This window comes from Oncorhynchus keta, chromosome 19 (assembly GCF_023373465.1).
Source record: "Oncorhynchus keta strain PuntledgeMale-10-30-2019 chromosome 19, Oket_V2, whole genome shotgun sequence".
NCBI lineage: Eukaryota > Metazoa > Chordata > Actinopteri > Salmoniformes > Salmonidae > Oncorhynchus > Oncorhynchus keta.
In genome coordinates this window covers 2,539,085-2,558,669 of record NC_068439.1, presented here as the reverse complement: position 1 = coordinate 2,558,669, position 19,585 = coordinate 2,539,085, and the positions used below count along the sequence as shown (strand labels likewise).

Genomic DNA, 19,585 nt, shown 5'->3' with positions numbered 1-19,585 from the left:
GTCACAGACAAACCTGGCTGCCCAGAGAGGACAGTCTGGCTATAGAGACCGGTCGTCACAGACAAACCTGGCTGCCCAGAGAGGACAGTCTGGCTATAGAGACCGGTCGTCACAGACAAACCTGGCTGCCCAGAGAGGACAGTCTGGCTATAGAGACCGGTCGTCACAGACAAACCTGGCTACCCAGAGAGGACAGTCTGGCTATAGAGACCGGTCTTCACAGACAAACCTGGCTGCCCAGAGAGGACAGTCTGGCTATAGAGACCGGTCGTCACAGACCAACCTGGCTGCCCAGAGAGGACAGTCTGGCTATAGAGACCGGTCGTCACAGACAAACCTGGCTGCCCAGAGAGGACAGTCTGGCTATAGAGACCGGTCGTCACAGACAAACCTGGCTGCCCAGAGAGGACAGTCTGGCTATAGAGACCGGTCGTCACAGACAAACCTGGCTGCCCAGAGAGGACAGTCTGGCTATAGAGACCGGTCGTCACTGACAAACCTGGCTGCCCAGAGAGGACAGTCTGGCTATAGAGACCGGTCGTCACAGACCAACCTGGCTGCCCAGAGAGGACAGTCTGGCTATAGAGACCGGTCGTCACAGACAAACCTGGCTGCCCAGAGAGGACAGTCTGGCTATAGAGACCGGTCGTCACAGACAAACCTGGCTGCCCAAAGAGGACAGTCTGACTATAGAGACCGGTCGTAACAGACAAACCTGGCTACCCAGAGAGGACAGTCTGGCTATAGAGACCGGTCGTAACAGACAAACCTGGCTACCCAGAGAGGACAGTCTGGCTATAGAGACCGGTCGTAACAGACAAACCTGGCTGCCCAGAGAGGACAGTCTGGCTGCCCAGAGAGGACAGTCTGGCTATAGAGACAAACCGGACAGTCTTGACTATAGAGACCAGACAAACCTGGCTGCCCAGAGAGGACAGTCTGGCTATAGAGACCGGTCGTCACAGACAAACCTGGCTACCCAGAGAGGACAGTCTGACTATAGAGACCGGTCGTAACAGACAAACCTGGCTGCCCAGAGAGGACAGTCTGGCTATAGAGACCGGTCATCACAGACAAACCTGGCTGCCCAGAGAGGACAGTCTTGTAACAGACAAACCTGGCTGACCAGAGAGGACAGTCTATAGAGACCGGTCGTAACAGACAAACCTGGCTGCCCAGAGAGGACAGTCTGGCTATAGAGACCGGTCGTAACAGACAAACCTGGCTACCCAGAGAGGACAGTCTGACTATAGAGACCGGTCGTAACAGACAAACCTGGCTGCCCAGAGAGGACAGTCTGACTATAGAGACCGGTCATCACAGACAAACCTGGCTGCCCAGAGAGGACAGTCTGACTATAGAGACCGGTCATCACAGACAAACCTGGCTGCCCAGAGAGGACAGTCTGGCTATAGAGACCGGTCGTCACAGACAAACCTGGCTGCCCAGAGAGGACAGTCTGGCTGCCCAGAGAGGACAGTCTGGCTATAGAGACCGGTCGTCACAGACAAACCTGGCTGCCCAGAGAGGACAGTCTGGCTATAGACACCAGTCGTCACAGACTAACCTGGCTGCCCAGAGAGGACAGGCTGTGCTCACTCTGCTCCAGGGGAGAGGTAGAGACAGAGCTGCATTTCCTATTACACTGTGACAAATACTCAGACCTGAGAGAATATTTAGAGACCAGTGAAGCAACAGTAGGATGAGAATTGACAAAGCAGTAGAGTCATCATCAGTAGCAGTAGGGAGTCTGCATGGTCTCACCACAAACACACATACACAAGTGCAAGTGAGTCTTACCGTGGCCTCGTTGCACACAGTACATTTCACCACATGCTGATGAAGCTTGCCATCCAGGTTAATGAGAGACTGACACACCCGGCAGTTGATGACGGGTACCCCCCCTGGGTCGGGACTGGCGATGGCTGTGTACGGGGGAGGGAGTTCAGCTGGAAGGGAGAGACACAGACACACCTGGTTTAATGACACGTTAGATACAGTTGTCCTCAGTTGACATACACTTAGGTTGGAGTCATTAAAACTCGTTTTTCAACCACCCCACACATTTCTTGTTAACAAACTATAGTTTTGGCAAGTCGGTTACGACATCTACATTGTGTTATGACACAAGTCATTTTTCTAACAATTGTTTACAGACAGATTATTTCGCTTATAACTCACTGTATCACAATACCAGTGTGACACTAAGTTGACTGTGCCTTTAAACAGCATGGAATATTCCAGAAAATGATGTCATGGATTTAGAAGCTTTTGATAGGCTGGTTCACATCACTTGAGTCAATTGGAGGGGCACCTGCAGATGTATTTTTGCTTGACATTTGAACCGGCGACCCTTCGGCCCATTGCTCTTAACCAATAGGATGCCTTGATGTAATGACATCGTACACAATTTCATGTTTTTAGGCCTACAGACAAGGCCCTGCTTTCACTTCCATTTCCTTTAACAACATGGGTCGACCTGGGAGATGAGTGAAAATAAGGTCAGTTGACAGCCAAAGGAAAGGACTGGATTTACTTCCTGATGTCCCCCCCCTCCTCCTCTGTTTGAGTCAAAAAACAGAACTGACCTATTTTTTTTAATACCTTTATTTAACAAGTCAGTTAAGAACACATTCTTATTTACAATGACATTCACTCAGGTCCTTTATTATAGACCTTTTGTTTTGAACAGTGCATATATATAACAGGCTATAGGCTATATATATATACACACTGGGGAAAAGGAAACACTAAAATAAAAATAACACATCCTAGATCTGAATGAATGAAATATTCTTATTAAATACTTTTTTCTTTACATAGTTGAATGTGCCGACAACAAAATCACACAAAAATGATCAATGGAAATCAAATTTATCAACCCATGGAGGTCTGGATTTGGAGTCACACTCAAAATTAAAGTGGAAAACTACACTACAGGCTGATCCAACTTTGATGTAATGTCCTTAAAACAAGTCAAAATGAGGCTCAGTAGTGTGTGTGGCCTCCACGTGCCTGTATGACCTCCCTACAACGCCTGGGCATGATCCTGATGAGGTGGGGGATGGTCTCCTGAGGGATCTCCTCCCAGACCTGGACTAAAGCATCCGCCAACTCCTGGACAGTCTGTGGTGCAACGTGGCGTTGGTGGATGGAGCGAGACATGATGTCCCAGATGTGCTCAATTGGATTCAGGTCTGGGGAACGGGCTGGCCAGTCCATAGCATCAATGCCTTCCTCTTGCAGGAACTGCTGACACACTCCAGCCACATGAGGTCTAGCATTGTCTTGCATTAGGAGGAACCCAGGGCCAACCGCACCAGCATATGGTCTCACAAGGGGTTTGAGGATCTCATCTCGGTACCTAATGGCAGTCAGGCTACCTCTGGCGAGGACATGGAGGGCTGTGCGGCACCCCAAAGAAATGCCACCCCACACCATGACTGACCCACCGCCAAACCGGTCATGCTGGAGGATGTTGCAGGCAGCAGAACTTTCTCCACGGCGTCTCCAGACTCTGTCACGTCTGTCGCGTGCTCAGTGTGAACCTGCTTTCATCTGTGAAGAGCACAGGGCGCCAGTGGCGAATTTGCCAACCTTAGTGTTCTCTGGCAAATGCCAAACGTCCTGCACGGTGTTGGGCTGTAAACTGTGGACGTTGGGCCCTCATACCACCCTCATGGAGCAGACACGCACATGCTGGAGGTCATTTTGCAGGGCTCTGGCAGTGCTCCTCCTGCTCCTCCTTGCACAAAGGAGCAGAAATGGAGCAGACACATGCACATGCTGGAGGTCATTTTGCAGGGCTCTGGCAGTGCTCCTCCTTGCACAAAGGCGGAGGTAGCGGTCCTGCTGCTGGGTTGTTGCCCTCCTACGGCCTCCTCTACGTCTCCTGATGTACTGGCCTGTCTCCTGGTAGCGTAGTGTCCATGCTCTGGACACTATATATATAGTGCCTTGCGAAAGTATTCGGCCCCCTTGAACTTTGCGACCTTTTGCCACACTTTTAACGGACCTCTGAGACTATCACAGTGCAGGTGCATTTATACGGAGACTTGATTACACACAGGTGGATTGTATTTATCATCATTAGTCATTTAGGTCAACATTGGATCATTCAGAGATCCTCACTGAACTTCTGGAGAGAGTTGCTGCACTGAAAGTAAAGGGGCTGAATAATTTGGCACGCCCAATTTTTCAGTTTTTGATTTGTTAAAAAAGTTTGAAATATCCAATAAATGTCGTTCCACTTCATGATTGTGTCCCACTTGTTGTTGATTCTTCACTAAAAAATACAGTTTTATATCTTTATGTTTGAAGCCTGAAATGTGGCAAAAGGTCGCAAAGTTCAAGGGAGCCGAATACTTTCGCAAGGCACTGAGTATATATATATATATATATATATATATATCACATTATTGTGGACAGTCGGGTTAATATAATAATAATTGGATTAAAACGTTTAAAACGTTTCCATGGAAATCAGTCTGCCACATCTGAAATCAGTCTGCCTGATCTGAAATCAGTCTGCCACATCTGAAATCAGTCTGCCTGATCTGAAATCAGTCTGCCACATCTGAAATCAGTCTGCCTGATCTGAAATCAGTCTGCCACATCTGAAATCAGTCTGCCACATCTGAAATCAGTCTGCCACATCTGAAATCAGTCTGCCACATCTGAAATCAGTCTGCCACATCTGAAATCAGTCTGCCTGATGGTACTCTGATGAAAGCAGAACATCAACAATCAGAATAAACATTTTACCACAGCAACTGTCATTTTTAGGAAGCATATTTGACTGAGTTCAGACATATAAAGTTTGTATGTGAAAACTACTTCAAAGAAGGATAAAGCCAGTAGTTCTGAACTCACTTCCCTCATGGAACTAACACAGGACCAGATTAAATACACCTCTGGAACTAACACAGGACCAGATTAAATACACGTCTGGAACTAACACAGGACCAGATTAAATACACCTCTGGAACTAACACAGGACCAGATTAAATACACCTCTGGAACTAACACAGGACCAGATTAAATACACCTCTGGAACTAACACAGGACCAGATTAAATACACCTCTGGAACTAACACAGGACTAGATTAAATACACCTCTGGAACTAACACAGGACCAGATTAAATACACCTCTGGAACTAACACAGGACCAGATTAAATACACCTCTGGAACTAACACAGGACCAGATTAAATACACCTCTGGAACTAACACAGGACCAGATTAAATACACCTCTGGAACTAACACAGGACCAGATTAAATACACCTCTGGAACTAACACAGGACCAGATTAAATACACCTCTGGAACTAACACAGGACCAGATTAAATACACCTCTGGAACTAACACAGGATCAGATTAAATACACCTCTGGAACTAACACAGGACCAGATTAAATACACCTCTGGAACTAACACAGGACCAGATTAAATACACCTCTGGAACTAACACAGGACCAGATTAAATACACCTCTGGAACTAACACAGGACCAGATTAAATACACCTCTGGAACTAACACAGGACCAGATTAAATACACCTCTGGAACTAACACAGGACCAGATTAAATACACCTCTGGAACTAACACAGGACCAGATTAAATACACCTCTGGAACTAACACAGGATCAGATTAAATACACCTCTGGATCTAACACAGGACCAGATTAAATACACCTCTGGAACTAACACAGGACCAGATTAAATACACCTCTGGAACTAACACAGGATCAGATTAAATACACCTCTGGAACTAACACAGGACCAGATTAAATACACCTCTGGAACTAACACAGGACCAGATTAAATACACCTCTGGAACTAACACAGGACCAGATTAAATACACCTCTGGAACTAACACAGGACCAGATTAAATACACCTCTGGAACTAACACAGGACCAGATTAAATACACCTCTGGAACTAACACAGGACCAGATTAAATACACCTCTGGAACTAACACAGGACCAGATTAAATACACCTCTGGAACTAACACAGGACCAGATTAAATACACCTCTGGAACTAACACAGGACCAGATTAAATACACCTCTGGAACTAACACAGGACCAGATTAAATACACCTCTGGAACTAACACAGGACCAGATTAAATACACCTCTGGAACTAACACAGGATCAGATTAAATACACCTCTGGAACTAACACAGGATAGATTAAATACAACTCTGGAAAAACACAGGACCAGATTAAATACACCTCTGGATCTAACACAGGACCAGATTAAATACACCTCTGGAACTAACACAGGACCAGATTAAATACACCTCTGGAACTAACACAGGACCAGATTAAATACACCTCTGGCATGTAACTAACACAGGACCAGATTAAATACACCTCTGGAACTAACACAGGACCAGATTAAATACACCTCTGGAACTAACACAGGATCAGATTAAATACACCTCTGGAACTAACACAGGACTAGATTAAATACACCTCTGGAACTAACACAGGACCAGATTAAATACACCTCTGGAACTAACACAGGACCAGATTAAATACACCTCTGGAACTAACACAGGACCAGATTAAATACACCTCTGGAACTAACACAGGACCAGATTAAATACACCTCTGGAACTAACACAGGACCAGATTAAATACACCTCTGGAGTGCAGATTCAGGTGTTTACATGTCCTAATATTATAAGATATTGCTCAGGGGAAAAAAAACAGGTGCTTCAATATTCATACGCTTACTTCGATTTTGACCTTTGGCCGATTAAAGATAAGCAGTGTAAAGAGTTCACATGACTATTGCATAATCTGCCTACTGCCCTGATCAGTTCACCATCGAATGATTACTGTGCATGTAAACATACTTAATGAGGTTTTAGAAGTGCACTCAATTTGGTGATTCAACAACGCTCTCTGGGAATCTTGTCTGTCACTGAGGAGTACAGCTGTGTACTGACTATTCTAGAGTAGTACAGGAAAGGTGGGAGGCAGGTAGACTAGTGGTTAGAGGGGAGGCAGGTAGACTAGTGGTTAGAGGGGGGGACAGGTAGACTAGTGGTTAGAGGGGAGGCAGGTAGCCTAGTGGTTAGAGGGGGGTGGCAGGTAGCCTAGTGGTTAGAGGGGAGGCAGGTAGACTAGTGGTTAGAGGGGGGGTGGCAGGTAGCCTAGTGGTTAGAGGGGGGTGGCAGGTAGCCTAGTGGTTAGAAGGGGGGGGGACAGGTAGACTAGTGGTTAGAGGGGAGGCAGGTAGCCTAGTGGTTAGAGGGGGAGGCAGGTAGACTAGTGGTTAGAGGGGGAGGCAGGTAGACTAGTGGTTAGAGGGGGGTGGCTGTAGCCTAGTGGTTGAGAACGTAGGGTATTATGGGCTGGTTGGCAGGTAGCCTAGTGGTTAGAGGGGGGGGTGGCAGGTATCCTAGTGGTTAGAGGGGGTAAATCAGGTAGCCTAGTGGTTAGAGGGGGGACAGGTAGCCTAGTGGTTGACCAGGGGTGGGACTAGTGGTTAGAGGGGGGTGTCTTTACCAGACTAGTGGTTAGAGGGGGTGGCAGGTATCCTAGTGGTTAGAGGGGGGGTGGCAGGTAGACTAGTGGTTAGAGGGGGGTGGCAGGTAGCCTAGTGGTTAGAGGTGGGGGTGGCAGGTATCCTAGTGGTTAGAGGGGGTGGCATTATAGACTCCAGTGGTTAGAGGGGGGCAGGTAGACTAGTGGTTAGAGGGGGGGGTGGCAGGTAGCCTAGTGGTTAGAGGGGGGGTGGCAGGTAGACTAGTGGTTAGAGGGGGTGGCAGGTAGAATAGTGGTTAGAGGGGGTGGCAGGTAGCCTAGTGGTTAGAGGGGGGGTGGCAGGTAGACTAGTGGTTAGAGGGGGGGTGGCAGGTAGACTAGTGGTTAGAGGGGGGGGTGGCAGGTAGAATAGTGGTTAGAGGGGGGTGGCAGGTAGACTAGTGGTTAGAGCTTTGGACTAGTAACCGAAAGGTTGCAAGATTGAATCCCGAGCTGACAAGGTAAAAATCTGTCGTTCTGCCCCTGAACAGGCAGTTAATGCACTGTTCCCCCAGTAGGCTGTCGTTGAAAATAAGAGCTTGTTCTTAACTGACTTGCCTAGTTAAATAAAGGTGTTTAAAAAATAAAAAATAAATCAAACCCACCCCTCAGCTGTGTATTCACTAACCGACAGACTAGAACCCAGTTCAACTCTTTGACCAGGGCTAATCCCCGTTCCACATTGGATCATAGAGGTCTGTCGTCAAAGTTAAGGTTTTACCTTGTCTTTACCAGAAACACAGAGAGACTGCTTTCAATATACACTGGGAATGTGTGACAGCTTCTGGATCCATTTTGTTTTACATTTTTGTCATGGTAGTCAAGAGCAAATGAAACAGTATGGGACTGGACCCAGGAAGTAAGCAGGAAGTAAGCAGGTCACTTTCCCAGCGTATTAGAGGTCATTATAGTCCAACGTTTCAATGTTTACGGTTAATTCTGTGGTGAAATATGGATTAGGCATCAGATTTAAAGGTGAGTAACAATGGTCATTCAGTTTCTCCATTATATGGTCATTCAGTTAGGGGTATTATGGGCTGTGTCGTCCAGAACGTAGGGGTATTATGGGCTGTTGTCCAGAACGTAGGGGTATTATGGGCTGTGTTGTCCAGAACGTAGGGGTATTATGGGCTGTGTTGTCCAGAACGTAGGGGTATTATGGGCTGTGTTGTCCAGAACGTAGGGGTATTATGGGCTGTGTTGTCCAGAACGTAGGGGTATTATGGGCTGTCGTCCAGAACGTAGGGGTATTATGGGCTGTCGTCCAGAACGTAGGGGTATTATGGGCTGTCGTCCAGAACGTAGGGGTATTATGGGCTGTTGTCCAGAACGTAGGGGTATTATGGGCTGTCGTCCAGAACGTAGGGGTATTATGGGCTGTGTTGTCCAGAACGTAGGGGTATTATGGGCTGTCGTCCAGAACGTAGGGGTATTATGGGCTGTGTTGTCCAGAACGTAGGGGTATTATGGGCTGTGTTGTCCAGAACGTAGGGGTATTATGGGCTGTGTTGTCCAGAACGTAGGGGTATTATGGGCTGTGTCGTCCAGAACGTAGGGGTATTATGGGCTGTGTTGTCCAGAACGTAGGGGTATTATGGGCTGTGTCGTCCAGAACGTAGGGGTATTATGGGCTGTGTTGTCCAGAACGTAGGGGTATTATGGGCTGTGTTGTCCAGAACGTAGGGGTATTATGGGCTGTTGTCCAGAACGTAGGGGTATTATGGGCTGTGTCGTCCAGAACGTAGGGGTATTATGGGCTGTGTTGTCCAGAATATACTATATACAGTAGAGAGGCTATATACAGTAGAGGGGCTATATACAGTAGAGAGGCTATATACAGTAGAGGGGCTATAAACAGTAGTGAGGCTATATACAGTAGAGAGGCTATATACAGTAGAGAGGCTATATACAGTAGAGGCTATATACAGTAGTGAGGCTATATACAGTAGTGAGGCTATATACAGTAGAGGCTATATACAGTAGTGAGGCTATATACAGTAGTGAGGCTATATACAGTAGTGAGGCTATATACAGTAGTGAGGCTATATACAGTAGAGAGGCTATATACAGTAGAGGCTATATACAGTAGTGAGGCTATATACAGTAGAGAGGCTATATACAGTAGAGAGGCTATATACAGTAGAGAGGCTACATACAGTAGAGGCTATATACAGTAGAGAGGCTATATACAGTAGAGAGGCTATATACAGTAGTGAGGCTATATACAGTAGTGAGGCTATATACAGTAGAGAGGCTATATACAGTAGAGGCTATATACAGTAGAGAGGCTATATACAGTAGAGAGGCTATATACAGTAGAGAGGCTATATACAGTAGAGGCTATATACAGTAGAGAGGCTATATACAGTAGAGAGGCTATATACAGTAGAGGCTATATACAGTAGAGAGGCTATATACAGTAGAGAGGCTATATACAGTAGAGAGGCTATATACAGTAGAGAGGCTATATACAGTAGCTATATACAGTAGTGAGGCTATATACAGGCACCGGTTAGTCAGGCTGATTGAGGTAGTATGTACATGTAGGTATGGTTAAAGTGACTATGCATATCTGATGAACAGAGAGTAGCAGTAGCGTAAAAGAGGGGTTGGCGGGTGGTGGGACACAATGCAGATAGCCCGGTTAGCCAATGTGCGGGAGCACTGGGTGGTCGGCCCAATTGAGGTAGTATGTACATAAATGTATAGTTAAAGTGACTATGCATATACACTGCTCAAAAAAATAAAAGGGAACACTTAAACCACACAATGTAACTCCAAGTCAATCACACTTCTGTGAAATCAAACTGTCCACTTAGGAAGCAACACTGATTGACAATACATTTCACATGCTGTTGTGCAAATGGAATAGACAACAGGTGGAGATTGTAATCAATTAGGAAAACACCCCCAATAAAGGAGTGGTTCTGCAGGTGGGGACCACAGACCACTTCTCAGTTCCTATGCTTCCTGGCTGATGTTTTGGTCACTTTTGAATGCTGGCGGTGCTTTCACTCTAGTGGTAGCATGAGACAGAGTCTACAACCCACACAAGTGGCTCAGGTAGTGCAGCTCATCCAGGATGACACATCAATGCGAGCTGTGGCAAGAAGGTTTGAGGATCTCATCTCTGTACCTAATGGCAGTCAGGCTACCTCTGGCGAGCACATGGAGGGCTGTGCGGCCCCCCGAAGAAATGCCACCCCACACCATGACTGACCCACCGCCAAACCGGTCATGTCCCACCTGTGAACGTTGGGCCCTCATACCACCCTCATGGAGTCTGTTTCTGACCGTTTGAGCAGACACATGCACATTTGTGTCCTGCTGGAGGTCATTTTGCAGGGCTCTGGCAGTGCTCCTCCTGCTCCTCCTTGCACAAAGGCGGAGGTTGTTGTCCTCCTATGGCCTCCTCCATGTCTCCTGATGTACTGGCCTGTCTCCTGGTAGCGCCTCTGGACACTACGCTGACAGACACAGCAAACCTTCCTGCCATTAGGTACCGAGATGAGATCCTCAGACCCCTTGTGAGACCATATGCTGGTGCGGTTGGCCCTGGGTTCCTCCTAATGCAAGACAATGCTAGACCTCATGTGGCTGGAGTGTGTCAGCAGTTCCTGCAAGAGGAAGGCATTGATGCTATGGACTGGCCCGCCCGTTCCCCAGACCTGAATCCAATTTAGCACATCTGGGACACCATGTCTCGCTCCATCCACCAATGCCACATTGCACCACAGACTGTCCAGGAGTTGGCGGATGCTTTATTCCAGGTCTGGGAGGAGATCCCTCAGGAGACCATCCGCCACCTCATCAGGAGCATGCCCAGGCGTTGTAGGGAGGTCATACAGGCACGTGGAGGCCACACACACTACTGAGCCTCATTTTGACTTGTTTTAAGGACATTACATCAAAGTTGGATCAGCCTGTAGTGTGGTTTTCCACTTTAATTTTGAGTGTGACTCCAAATCCAGACCTCCATGAGTTGATAAATTTGATTTCCATTGATAATTTCTGTGTGATTTTGTTGTCAGCACATTCAACTATGTAAAGAAAAAAAGTATTTAATAAGAATATTTCATTCATTCAGATCTAGGATGTGTTATTTTAGTGTTCCCTTTAATTATTATTATTATTATTATTATTATTTTTTGAGCAGTGTGTGATAAACAGAGAGTAGCAGCAGCGTAAAAGAAGGGTTGGGGGGGGATGCAAATAGTCTGGGAAACCATTTGATTAGCTGTTCAGGAGTTTTATGGCTTGGGGGTAGAAGCTGTTGAGAAGCCTTTTTGTCCTAGACTTGGCACCGCTTGCCATGCGGTAGTAGAGAGAACAGTCTATGACTGGGGTGGCTGGGGTCTTTTTTTAGGGCCTTCCTTTGACACCACCTGGTATAGAGGTCCTGGATGACAAGAAGCTTAGCCCCAGTGATGTACTGGGCCGTACGCACTACCCTCTGTAGTGCCTTGCGGTCAGAGGCCGAGCAATTGCCGTACCAGACAGTGATGCAACCAGTCAAGATGCTCTCTGTTGCAGCTGTAGAAACTTTGAGGATCTTAGGACCCATGTCAAATCGTTTTTAGTTTCCTGAGGGGGAATAGGTTTTGTCGTGTCCTCTTCACGACTGTCTTGGTGTGTTTGGACCATTCTAGTTTGTTGTTGATGTGGACACCAAGGAACTTGAAGCTCTCGGGTGCGCACCTGGTGCTAACGAGCTATACGTGCTAAAGTCTAACCTCTAAATATTAATTTAAAGTCCAAAGCATGTAACAGTACACTAAGTGAATTCTCCAAGAAGTTGCTTCTTGATTAATTAGTGTCAAGTATATAGTGTTCTCTCTGCTAGCGCACGGCAAGTCTGGAACCAGCAGGACCCTGGACATCTTCTACACCGTAAGGCTGCTAAATAGGTAACCAACCTGAACATCTTCTACACCATAAGGCTGCTAAATAGTTAACCAACCTGAACATCTTCTACACCATAAGGCTGCTAAATAGTTAACCAACCTGAACATCTTCTACACCATAAGGCTGCTAAATAGTTAACCAACCTGAACATCTTCTACACCGTAAGGCTGCTAAATAGGTAACCAACCTGAACATCTTCTACACCTTAAGGCTGCTAAATAGTTAACCAACCTGAACAATCTACCGGTGGTAAATTCAATTGATTGGACATTTACTTGGAAAGGCACACACCTGTCTAATTAACACACCTGTCTATATAAGATCCCACAGCTGACAGTGCATGTCAGAGCAAAAACCAAGCCATGAGGCTGAAAGAATTGTCCGTATGAGAGCCGAGACAGGATGGTGTTGAATCACAGATCTTTGGAAGGGTACCAAAACATTTCTGTCACCACCCCCCCACTTTCCCAGGTTGCCAATACTCTTGCTCAAGTTAAAATATCATCTCTCTAATAAAAAAAGGAAGTCACTCCTTGACAAATATTTTGATGTATGGTGGTGTTTCACCCCCAAGTTGCCTTACAAGTGCATCTAACCCCACTCACAGCCAACAGTTCAGAATTTACAAATACATCTGGTAGGAAAGCTGGGATTCCCCTCTAACAAAGGCCATTAAAACCTATTTTATTTTGTTTTGTTTTGTGCAATTGTGCATTTGTCTGCTTGTCAGAATGCACTTTTCTCTCGTTATGCTGTTATGTCATAACTTGAATGCATCACCAGAGGACTATTTATCTCACGTAGAACACAACAACAACAAGCCGACGAGGTTACTCTGTTCGTTACTCTGTTCGTTACTCTGTTCGTTACTCTGTTCGTTACTCTGTTCGTTACTCTGTTCGTTTCTCTGTTCGTTACTCTGTTCGTTACTCTGTTCGTTACTCTGTTCGTTACTCTGTTCGTTACTCTGTTCGTTACTCTGTTCGTTACTCTGTTCGTTTCTCTGTTCGTTTCTCTGTTCGTTTCTCTGTTCGTTTCTCTGTTCGTTACTCTGTTCGTTACTCTGTTCGTTACTCTGTTCGTTACTCTGTTCGTAACTCTGTTCGTTACTCTGTTCGTTTCTCTGTTCGTTTCTCTGTTCGTTACTCTGTTCGTTACTCTGTTCGTTACTCTGTTCGTTACTCTGTTGTTTTGTCTGCGGAGGAAAAGTAAGGTGGAATGTTCGAACTTCTTCAAAGCCTCGGCAGAAATGTTTTGTTGATGATCCATATTGTTTTGCCGTGGCCCAGTGCCACAGAAGAATGACAGTACGTAACAACACAGATCAACAGCGGCTGCACCCAGAAATATTTTAATTAACATGGAATTAATGATTTAAAAATAAATAATGTATTACACCTAACACTTGATTTTCAACTGTTCTGTAAACCTTGTTGTCAGGGCTGACACTACCTCGACCTGTATGGGTCTCTCTCTATGGGTCTCTCTCTATGGGTCTGTCTCTATGGGTCTGTCTCTATGGGTCTGTCTCTCTATGGGTCGGTCTCTCTATGGGTCGGTCGGTCTCTCTCTATGGGTCGGTCGGTCTCTCTCTATGGGTCGGTCGGTCTCTCTCTCTATGGGTCGGTCTCTCTCTATGGGTCGGTCTCTCTCTATGGGTCTGTCTCTCTCTATGGGTCTGTCTCTCTCTATGGGTCTCTCTCTATGGGTCTGTCTCTCTCTATGGGTCTGTCTCTATGGGTCTGTCTCTCTATGGGTATGGGTCTCTCTATGGGTCTCTCTCTATGGGTCTGTCTCTCTCTATGGGTCTGTCTCTCTCTATGGGTCTCTCTCTATGGGTCTGTCTCTCTCTATGGGTCTCTCTCTATGGGTCTGTCTCTATGGGTCTGTCTCTCTCCATGGGTCTCTCTCTATGGGTGAACTTGCTGCTTAACTGGCATTGTGTTCCTTTGGATAGGTCCCAACTGGCAGAACCCATGCAGAGCTGGTTTCAGGTATAAGCCACATAAACAGGCTCTTAGAGCCCCGAGCTTGGGGGGGGACTCAGGTCAGGGTCTCAACTTTCTGAGGGTAAGAATAGTAGAATACACAAGTTGCAATATAACAATCTGTTTGTGCATCAGCAGTTTCTCTCTTGTTAAGTCAGTCACTGACAGTCACTCAATTAGCCATGTCAGCCACAGGAGGTTGGTGGAACCTTAATTGGGAAGGATGGACTCGTGGTAATGGCTGGAGCGGAATGATACCAAACACATGGTTCCCATGTACACCAAACACAGGGTTCCCATGTACACCAAACACAGGGTTCCCATGTACACCAAACACAGGGTTCCCATGTACACCAAACACAGGGTTCCCATGTACACCAAACACAGGGTTCCCATGTACACCAAACACAGGGTTCCCATGTACACCAAACACAGGGTTCCCATGTACACCAAACACAGTTCCCATGTACACCAAACACAGGGTTTCCCATGTACACCAAACACAGTTCCCATGGTTCCCATGTACACCAAACACAGTTCCCATGTACACCAAACACAGTTCCCATGTACACCAAACACAGGGTTCCAATGTACACCAAACACAGGGTTCCCATGTACACCAAACACAGGGTTCCCATGTACACCAAACACAGTTCCAATGGTTCCCATGTACACCAAACACAGGGTTCCCATGTACACCAAACACAGTTCCCATGTACACCAAACACAGGGTTCCCATGTACACCAAACACAGGGTTCCCATGTACACCAAACACAGGGTTCCCATGTACACCAAACACAGGTACACCAAACACAGTTCCCATGTACACCAAACACAGTTCCCATGTACACCAAACACAGTTCCCATGTACACCACAAACACAGGGGGTTCCCATGTACACCAAACACAGGGTACACCAAACACAGGGTTCCCATGTACACCAAACACAGGGTTCCCATGTACACCAAACACAGGGTTCCCATGTACACCAAACACAGGGTTCCCATGTACACCAAACACAGGGTTCCCATGTACACCAAACACAGGGTTCCCATGTACACCAAACACAGGGTTCCCATGTACACCAAACACAGGGTTCCCATGTACACCAAACACAGGGTTCCCATGTACACCAAACACAGGGTTCCCATGTACACCAAACACAGGGTTCCCATGTACACCAAACCATGGTTCCATGTACACCAAACACAGGGTTCCCATGTACACCAAACACAGGGTTCCCATGTACACCAAACACAGGGTTCCCATGTACACCAAACACAGGGTTCCATGCACCAAACACAGGGTTATGTACACCAAAACACAGGGTTCCCATGTACACCAAACACAGGGTTCCCATGTACACCAAACACAGGGTTTCAAACACATGGTATGTACACCAAACACAGTTTCCATGGTTCCCATGTACACCAAACACAGGGTTCCCATGTACACCAAACACAGGGTTCCCATGTACTGAAAACACAGTTCCCATGGTTCCCATGTACACCAAACACAGGGTTCCCATGTACACCAAACACAGGGTTTCCATGTACACCAAACACAGGGTTCCCATGTACACCAAACACAGGGTTTCCATGTACACCAAACACAGGGTTTCCATGTACACCAAACACAGGGTTTCCATGTACACCAAACACAGGGTTCCCATGTACACCAAACACAGTTTCCATGGTTCCCATGTCACCAAACACAGGGTTCCCATGTACACCAAACACAGCCCATGGTTTTGTACACCAAACACAGGGTTCCCATGTACACCAAACACAGGGTTCCCATGTACACCAAACACAGGGTTCCCATGTACACCAAACACAGGGTTCCCATGTACACCAAACACAGGTTTCCAATGTACACCAAACACAGGGTTCCAATGTACACCAGACACAGTTTCCATGGTTCCCATGGTTCCCATGTGTCTGATGCCATTCCATTCACTCCGTTCCAGCCATTATTATGAGCCGTCCTCCCCTCAGCAGCCTCCACTGATGTCAGCAAACAAGTTTTGGATTGGTAATTAGCATAGCCAGCTATCTAAATGTGTAGTAATCATGGCTGAATACACAGGGGCCCTGACCTACAGGGGGAGCCCATTGATTTTGTTAGTCACCCTGACCTACAGGGGGAGCCCATTGATTTTGTTAGTCACCCTGACCTACAGGGGGAGCCCATTGATTTTGTTAGTCACCCTGACCTACAGGGGGAGCCCATTGATTTTGTTAGTCACCCTGACCTACAGGGGGAGCCCATTGATTTTGTTAGTCACCCTGACCTACAGGGGGAGCCCATTGATTTTGTTAGTCACCCTGACCTCCAAGGGGGACCCCCAAAAGGTTTTGGCCGTCTCTGGGTCCATGCTCTGGTCAAAAGTAGTGCACCATAATGGGAAAAGGGTCCCAATAAGAATGTAGTCTCTGTGTTCTAACTCTGCACCATAATGGGAAAAGGGTTCCAATAAGAATGTTGTCTCTGTGTTCTAACTCTGCACCATAATGGGAAAAGGGTTCCAATAAGAATGTAGTCTCTGTGTTCTAACTCTGCACCATAATGGGAAAAGGGTTCCAATAAGAATGTAGTCTCTGTGTTCTAACTCTGCACCATAATGGGAAAAGGGTTCCAATAAGAATGTAGTCTCTGTGTTCTAACTCTGCACCATAATGGGAAAAGGTTCCAATAAGAATGTAGTCTCTGTGTTCTAACTCTGCACCATAATGGGAAAAGGGTTCCAATAAGAATGTAGTCTCTGTGTTCTAACTCTGCACCATAATGGGAAAAGGGTTCCAATAAGAATGTAGTCTCTGTGTTCTAACTCTGCACCATAATGGGAAAAGGGTTCCAATAAGAATGTAGTCTCTGTGTTCTAACTCTGCACCATAATGGGAAAAGGGTTCCAATAAGAATGTAGTCTCTGTGTTCTAACTCTGCACCATAATGGGAAAAGAGTTCCAATAAGAATGTTGTCTCTGTGTTCTAACTCTGCACCATAATGGGAAAAGGGTTCCAATAAGAATGTAGTCTCTGTGTTCTAACTCTGCACCATAATGGGAAAAGGGTTCCAATAAGAATGTTGTCTCTGTGTTCTAACTCTGCACCAAAATGGGAAAAGGGTTCCAATAAGAATGTAGTCTCTGAGAAAAGCGTGTCTTGACAAAGATGTGTGGTTTACTGTAGGTTAGTAGGCTCTCCAGTCATTTGAATGGGGAACATGCTGATTTCACAACAGGGCTGTGTATATTATCATCTGAATATCACTGTGCTAAACAGAGGGAACAATGGCCCTACGCATTCAGATCACCCACAAGGACCCTGTGTGTGTTTAACTGTACACATGAAATACACTACAACACTACACAGAGGAATCGTGTTTCCAGAGAACACATAGTGAAGAGCTCATCCACAACATGCATAACTGAGCCTATATGTCATGCATGGAGAGTAATGGTTAGTAATACCAACCTAAACATGCATTTCATGGATGTGTATGATCCAGTCAAATGAAAGACATTTATAATATATATATGTTACAGTGGAGGCTGGTGGGAGGAGCTATAGGAGGACGGGCTCATTGTAATGGCTGGAATGGTATAAACTGAACGGTATTAAACATTAACCATGTGGAAACCACATGTTCGGCTCCTTTCCTTCAATACAATTCCAGCTATTTACAATGGGCCCATCCTCCTATAGCCCCTCCCACTGATGGGTTATAAAAATATACTCATTCATAGCCTAGTGGCCCGTTATGTTCAATTTGCATGGGCCTAATGTCTTATGGACTCAACAACCACACAACGTTGAGATGGGATTTTTTTTCAGGATTTGTGAGTTATACTGGTATCCTCTGATTAATAATGTCCTCCCTGCTCATCTCAAGTAATGGCTGACAGCATCATATCCTTTTAGAAGACGTGTAAACAGTATTACCCAGCAACACAGATCGTGATGCGAGTCATTTCTGCAGAATACTGAATTGAATACAACTGGAATTCTTCTGAAAATATTCGGCTAGGCCTTCTACTGCAAGCTCAACCTTTTGATTTCTGACTGATGCCCTTCTCTTGCCCGTTACAATTTAACGCACTACGCAAAAATAATGCTCAACACGATACTCGCAAAATGATTCAGCGTTCATGGGGGAGTCATAGCCTGAAGTCGGTTTACCTCTCGGGCTCGTGTCCTGCAGGTACGAAGGCGGTCCCGACGGTGTGACATTCCCAGAGTTCGGTGCTGAGAGCAGCGGGGACCGTTCATCCATGCCTTCGTCGGCCATGGCGGCAGCAGTTCACCCAAACCAGACGAATAAACACCGAGAAGAAGTAGAGCCGATGCGGCGGAGCCTCTCCTCTGGCCAGTGTTTCCTTGGGAGGGGGGCGGCCAGCAGATCCGTGGTAGCCTGCTGCTCCGGAGAGGGCACTTCCTCGGAGGAGGAGCTACACAGACCTCAACGGGACCGGGTGGGAGGGTTGTGAGCGACTGAATGCAGAGAGAGAGCCAGACACCCCAACCCAACCCGTTCCCCTCAGACACAGTGGTGGCATGCCTTTTCGTGGGCCTGAAAACTAGACTAAATCAGCAATGAATTCTTTGAGATCCAGTTAACATCCTCCAGAATGAGGATCAATATACTACTAGACCCTAGTTGCTACTGTAGACAGGCTATATTATGTTGTATTATCTGTTTAAAAGATTCAACAAAAACTATCCAAGAATATTCAATATTATATTCTGATCTTGGTGGTGGATGAGGTGTAAAAGCGGTTTGGGTGTAAAAGCGGTTTGGGTGTCTAGATAAAAAAAAACACTAAATAAATCCAATCAATGAACGATATTTTCTGTTTTATTCTATTCTGATCTATGTTTAACAGATAATAAAAACACACTCAAAGGACCTCTGAATGATATAGGTGTGTTTTTCTAAAACAATGTGGTTTGGTCACAGCAAAAGAGAATACATTCTTGAAGATCTGCTACTACTTAATATATTAAATCAGATTCGATAATATCTCTACTAGCCATGACAAAAATATAAATTCAAATAATTATGTGATTGATGTTGAAGACAGTATTTTTTATAAGACGTATTTGTTATTTTAATTAAGCTTCACTGACGTTTTGCTCATTGCCAATTCCATA

The 19,585-nt window shown here is 46.0% G+C and overlaps 1 protein-coding gene across 1 annotated transcript in view; it reads right to left on the bottom strand.

The window, feature by feature from the left end:
• Window positions 1-18,915, bottom strand: part of LOC127909116 (type 2 phosphatidylinositol 4,5-bisphosphate 4-phosphatase) — a 41,280-nt gene extending 22,365 nt beyond the window's left edge. The window contains exons 1-2 of the mRNA XM_052469109.1: window positions 18,614-18,915; window positions 1,801-1,949 (exon numbers count right to left, since the gene is read on the bottom strand). Coding sequence (XP_052325069.1) covers window positions 1,801-1,949; window positions 18,614-18,722 — 258 coding nt within the window. The 5' untranslated portion in view covers window positions 18,723-18,915. The remainder of the gene's footprint in view (window positions 1-1,800; window positions 1,950-18,613) is intronic.
• Between the last annotated feature and the right edge of the window lie 670 nt (window positions 18,916-19,585).